The 6,000-nt window shown below is 45.7% G+C and overlaps 1 protein-coding gene across 6 annotated transcripts in view; it reads left to right on the top strand.

The window, feature by feature from the left end:
- The window catches only part of fndc3a (fibronectin type III domain containing 3A), a 197,957-nt gene that overhangs the window by 107,455 nt on the left and 84,502 nt on the right, over window positions 1-6,000 (top strand). For 5 of the 6 annotated variants that reach the window (XM_055880773.1, XM_055880772.1, XM_055880774.1 and 2 more), the window contains 2 exons: window positions 2,680-2,917; window positions 5,109-5,417. In XM_055880773.1, the coding sequence (XP_055736748.1) occupies window positions 2,680-2,917; window positions 5,109-5,417 (547 nt within the window). The remainder of the gene's footprint in view (window positions 1-2,679; window positions 2,918-5,108; window positions 5,418-6,000) is intronic. The other variant, XM_055880771.1, reaches the window with a different exon arrangement.

The raw sequence follows: 6,000 nt of genomic DNA, 5'->3' as shown, positions 1-6,000 counted from the left end.
ATTCCAAAACATGCATCCTGTTTGCAAAAAGGCACTAAAATAAAACTGCAACAAAAATACAAATTTATAATTTACAGGAGGAAACTGTGCATGGATCATCAACATCGTTTCCAAGATGGCGTAGCAGTGTAGACGTGTTTTGTTTCGTCCTCTCGTGCACGTTTGTATTTTTCGTATTTCTTGTATATATTTTACTTTATTTTTTTTATACCTCTTTTCGATTTTTAATTCGATTATACCTTCCGGTAACCTACCTCACCCAATGTGATACGGAATCGCTAATATTTTTTTTTTTTACTTTGGAACACATTCAAGAACCCCCAGTAGCTAATCAGCTACAAGCTATTTAGTCAATTTTAGCCGCTGCTAGCAGCTTTTACCTTCTGCACAGACACCAGCCCTGTTATTAGCCTGGATATTAGTACAGGAGGAAACTGAGGATGGATCTTCAACAGTGTAGTTACTCCAGAATGCTAAAGGACAGAGTGGAAAGAAGGAAACCTGTACAGAACATATATATATATATATATATATATATATTCCAAAACATGCATCCTGTTTGCAAAAAGGCACTAAAATAAAACTGCAACAAAAATACAAATTTATATTTTTGTCCTGAATACAAAGCCTTATGTCTGGAGCAAATCCAGCACAACACATCACTAACTACCTCCATATTTTCAAGCATGGTTTTGGCTGTATCATGTTATGGGTATGCTTGTCATCGGCAAGAACTAGGGAGTTTTTTAGGATAAAAATAAACGGAATAAAGCTGAGCACAGGCAAAATCATACAGGGGAAAAAATGGTTCAGTGTGCTTTCCACGAGACACTGGGAGATGAATTCACCTTTCAGCAGGACAATAACCTAAAAAACAAGGCCAAATCTACACCCGAGCTGCTTAGAAAGAGGACATTAAATGTTTCTGACATTGAACGTTCCTTACAATTTTGACTTACATTGGCTTCAAAATCTATGGCAAGACTTGAACAATGGCTGTCTAGCAATGATCAACAACCAACCTGACAGATCTTCAAGTATTTTTAAAAGAATACTGTACAGATATTGTATAATCCAGGTGTCGAAAGCTCTTAGAGATTTACCCAGAAAGACTCACAGCTGTAATTGCTGTCCAAATATGATTCTAACATGTATCGACTCCAGGTGTATGAAGGCTTATGTAATTGAGATTTCTGTATTTCATTTTCAAGACATTGCAAGAATAAAAAAAACAACATGTTTTCACTGTCATTATGGGTTATTGTGTGTTGATGGGTGAGGAAGAAAAAGCAATGTAATCCATGTTGAATTCAGGCCGTACCACAACAACATGTGGAATAAGACAAAGGGGGATACTTTCTGGAATAAGACAAGGGGGATACTTTCTGGAATAAGACAAGGGGGATACTTTCTGGAATAAGACAAGGGGGATACTTTCTGGAGGAACTGTAGATGCTTGTAGGTTCTCTTTTCAGTCCGATTTTGGCCTCCTGATTTCATGAATCACTCTACTTCCTCAGACACAATCAAACATTTGTAACCCCTAATAACCTGTTGTCTCAGATCATATACAGAGGTTACCAATAATAATATTTGTTTTCTCTCTCTCTCTCTCTCCCCTCTCCCCTCTCCCCTCTCCCCTCTCCCCTCTCCTCTCTCCCCTCTCTCCTCTCTCCTCTCTCCCCTCTCCTCTTTCCTCTCTCCTCTCTCTCTCTCTCCCCTCTCTCTCTCTCCCCTCTCTCTCTCTCTCCCCTCTCTCTCTCCTCTCTCTCTCCTCTCTCTCTCCCCTCTCTCTCTCTCCCCTCTCTCTCTCTCTCTCCTCTCTCTCTCTCTCTCTCCCCTCTCTCTCTCTCTCTCCCCTCTCTCTCTACCTCTCTCCCCTCTCTCTCTACCTCTCTCCCCTCTCTCTCTACCTCTCTCTCTACCTCTCTCTCTCTCTCTCTCTCTACCTCTCTCTCTCTCTCTACCTCTCTCTCTCTCTCTCCCTCTCTCTCTCTCTCTCTCTACCTCTCTCTCTCTCTACCTCTCTCTCTCTCTCTACCTCTCTCTCTCTCTCTACCTCTCCCTCTCTCTCTCCCCTCTCTCTCTCTCTCCCCTCTCTCTCTCTCTCCCCTCTCTCTCTCCCTTCTCCCCTCTCTCTCTCTCTCTCCCCTCTCTCTCTCTCCCCTCTCTCTCTCTCTCCCCTCCCTCTCTCTCCCCTCCCTCTCTCTCCCCTCCCTCTCTCTCCCCTCTCTCTCCCCTCTCTCTCCCCTTTCTCTCCCCTCTCTCTCCCCTCTCTCTCCCCTCTCTCTCCCCTCTCTCTACCTCTCTCTCTACCTCTCTCTCTACCTCTCTCTCTACCTCTCTCTCTACCTCTCTCTCTCTCTCCCCTCTCTCTCTCTCTCCCCTCTCTCTCTCTCTCCCCTCTCTCTCTCTCTCCCCTCCCTCTCTCTCCCCTCTCTCTCTCTCTCTCTCTCTCCCTACCTCTCTCCCCCTCTCTCTCTCTCTCTCCCTACCTCTCTCCCCCTCTCTCTCTCCTCTCTCTCTCCTCTCTCCTCTCTCTCCCCTCTCTCTCTCTCCCCTCTCTCTCTACCTCTCTCTCTCTCTCTCTCCCTACCTCTCTCCCCCTCTCTCTCTCTCTCTCTCTCCCTACCTCTCTCCCCCTCTCTCTCTCTCTCTCCCTACCTCTCCGTCCATCAGATCATAGAGGAGAATGGAGTACGACGTGTTCTGGTCTTACCTCAGCAGCCAGAGTTCCACCCTGGGGGCCACTCCCCCCTGCACCACCCCCCTCCTCCACCCCACGCCCACCTGCCCGCCTTCATGCCCCACCCCGCCATGTTGCCCCCCCCACCCCACCTCTACACAGGCATGGCGGGGGACATGAGCTCCCAGTATATACCACAGTACCACCCGGCACACATTTACTCAGAGCAGGGTGAGTATATACACTACATAGTATGCATTGCATATTATACACTACACACTACATAGTATACACTACATAGTATACGCTACCCTCTACATAGTATGCACTACATAGTATACACTACGCACTACATAGTATACACTACGCACTACATAGTATACACTACGCACTACATAGTATACACTACGCACTACATGGTATGCACTACATAATATACACTATGCACTACGTAGTATACACTATGCACTGCATAGTATACACTACACACTGCATATTTACACTACACACTACATAATATGCACTACATAGTATACGCTACACACTACATGGTGTGCACTATGTAGTGCACTATACACTATACACTACATAGTATACGCTATAGACTACATACAGAGCATTCAGAAAGTATTCAGACCCCTTGACATTTTCCACATTTTGTTACGATAGTCTTATTCTAAAATGGATTAAATTGTTGTTTTTCCTCATCAATCTACACAAATTTTTGCAAATTTATAAAATGAAAAACAATTATGAAATGTGACATTTACATAAGTATTCAGACCCTTTACTCAGTACTTTTTTGAAGCACCTTTGGCAGCGATTACAGCCTCAAGTCTTCTTGGGTATGACGCTACAAGCTCGGCACACCTGTATTTGGGGAGTTTCTCCCATTCTTCTCTACAGATCCTCTCAATCTCTGTCAGGTTGGATGGGGAGCGTTGCTGCACAGCTATTTTCAAGTCTCTCCAGAGATGTTCGATCGGGTTCAAGTCCGGGCTCTTGCTGGACATTCAGAGACTTGTCCCTGAAGCCACTCCTGCGTTGTCTTGGCTGTGTTCTTAGGGTCCTTGTCCTGCTGGAAGGTGAACCTTCACCCCAGTCTGAGGTCCTGAGCGTTCTGGAGCAGGTTTTCATTAAGGATCTCTCTGTACTTTGCTCCTTTCATCTTTCCCTCAATCCTGACTAGTCTCCCAGTCCCTGCCGCTGAAAAACATTCCCACAGCATGATTCTGCCACCTCCATGCTTCACCATTGGGATTGTACCAGGTTTCTTCCAGATGTGACGCTTGGCATTCAGGCCAAAAAAGTTCAATCTTGGTTTCATCAGACCAGAGAATCTTGTTTATCATGGTCTGAGAGTCTTTAGGTGCCTTTTGGCAAACTGTCATGTGCCTTTTACTGAGGAGTGGCTTCCGTCTGGCCACTCTACCATAAAAGCCTGATTAGTGGAGTGCTGCAGAGATGGTTGTCCTTGGAAGGTTCTCTCATCTTCACAGAGGAACTCTGGAGCTCTGTCAGAGTGACCATTGGATTCTTGGTCACCTCCCTGACCAAGGCCCTTGTCCCCCGTCTGCTCAGTTTGGCTGGGCGGCCAGCTCTAGGAAGAGTCTTGGTGGTTCCAAACTTGTTTCATTTAAGAATGTAGGAGGCCACTATCTTCTCAGTAATGTGTTGTATTGCCCCAAACATGACACTTTGTATTCAGGGGAAAAAGTTAATTTCTAAGCAACATTTTTTGCAGTATTACTTTGGTGCCTTATTGCAAACAGGATGTATTTTTTTGCTGTTGAATATTTGTATTCTGTAGAGGCTTCCTTCTTTTCGCTCTTTCATTTAGGTTAGTATTGTGGAGTAACTACAATGTTTTTGATCCATCCTCAGTTTTCTCCTATCACAGCCATTAAACTCTGTAACTTTTTTAAAGTGACCGTTGGCCTCGTGGTGAAATCCCTGAGCGGTTTCCTTCCTCTCCGGCAACTGAGTTAGGAAGGACGCCTGTATCTTTGTAGTGACTGGGTACATTGATACACCATCCAAAGTGTAATTAATAACTTCACCATGCTCAAAGGGATATTCAATGTCTGCTTTTTTATTTTTACCCATCTACCAATAGATGCCTTTCTTTGAGTCATTAAAAAACCTCCCTGGTCTTTGTGTTTGAAACTGTTTGAAATTCACTGCTCGACTGAGGGACCTTACAGATAATTGTATGTGTGGGGTACAGAGACGAGGTAGTCCTGACAAAAATCATATTAAACATTAGCATTGCACAGAGTGAGTCCATACAACTTATTATGTGACTTGTTAAGCACATTTTTACTCAACTTATTTAGGCTTGACCTAACAAAGGGGTTGAATAGTTATTCTGCATGTCTAAGTGTCTCTGTGTGTCTAAGTGTCTCTGTGTGTCTGGTCTCAGCAGATTCTCACTCACCACACGGACGCCCGCCGCCGTTCGTCCACCGCGACGAAAGGGCCAGCAAGACCTACGAGCGTCTGCAGAAGAAACTCAAGGAGCGGCAAGGGGGAGAGAGAGGAGGAGGAGGAGGAGGTGGTCAGATGAAGGACAGCCCCCCTCCCTCGCCACAGAAGAGTCGAAGCAGCCCCCCCTCCATGGACAGTATCTACAATGGGGTGGTTGGAGGAGGGAAAGGGCTGGAGGCTGAACTGGAACAGGGACAGACCAGCACCACCGCCAAGCAGACGGGCATGGAGAAAGAACCTGGAGGTAAGGAGGGCCAGTGGCCCGAGGGTTGGCTGTTTAAGCTGAAGCAGGGGACCAGGAACATGGGCTGGGTCGGGGGCTGGGACAAGGGGCTGGGCGAAGGGGCTGGGACAAGGGGCCGGGACAAGGGGCCGGGACAAGGGGCCGGGACAAGGGGCCGGGACAAGGGGCCGGGACAAGGGGCCGGGACAAGGGGCCGGGACAAGGGGCTGGGCGAAGGGGCAGTGGTGGATAAAGTACCCAATTGTACATTTTACATTTAAGTCATTTAGCAGACGCTCTTATCCAGAGCGACTTACAAGTACATACATTCATACTTTTTTTGTATTTTTTTTTGTGTGTGTTGTAACACAATTGTAACACTTTACTTGACACCCAGCGTCATAACGCATTATGTCATGGTCATAATGTGTCGTAACAGCTGACATAACCTGTCATAATATGGTCATAACACTGTCATGACACATACAATGCATTTGGGAAAATATTCAGACCCCTTGACGTTTTCCACATTTGTTACGTTACAGCCTTATTCTAAAATGTATTCAATTACATGTTTTTCCTCATCAATCTACACACAATACCC

This window comes from Salvelinus fontinalis, chromosome 24, assembly GCF_029448725.1.
Source record: "Salvelinus fontinalis isolate EN_2023a chromosome 24, ASM2944872v1, whole genome shotgun sequence".
NCBI classification, from domain to species: Eukaryota; Metazoa; Chordata; class Actinopteri; order Salmoniformes; family Salmonidae; genus Salvelinus; species Salvelinus fontinalis.
This window is presented reverse-complemented; position numbering and strand designations above follow the sequence as displayed.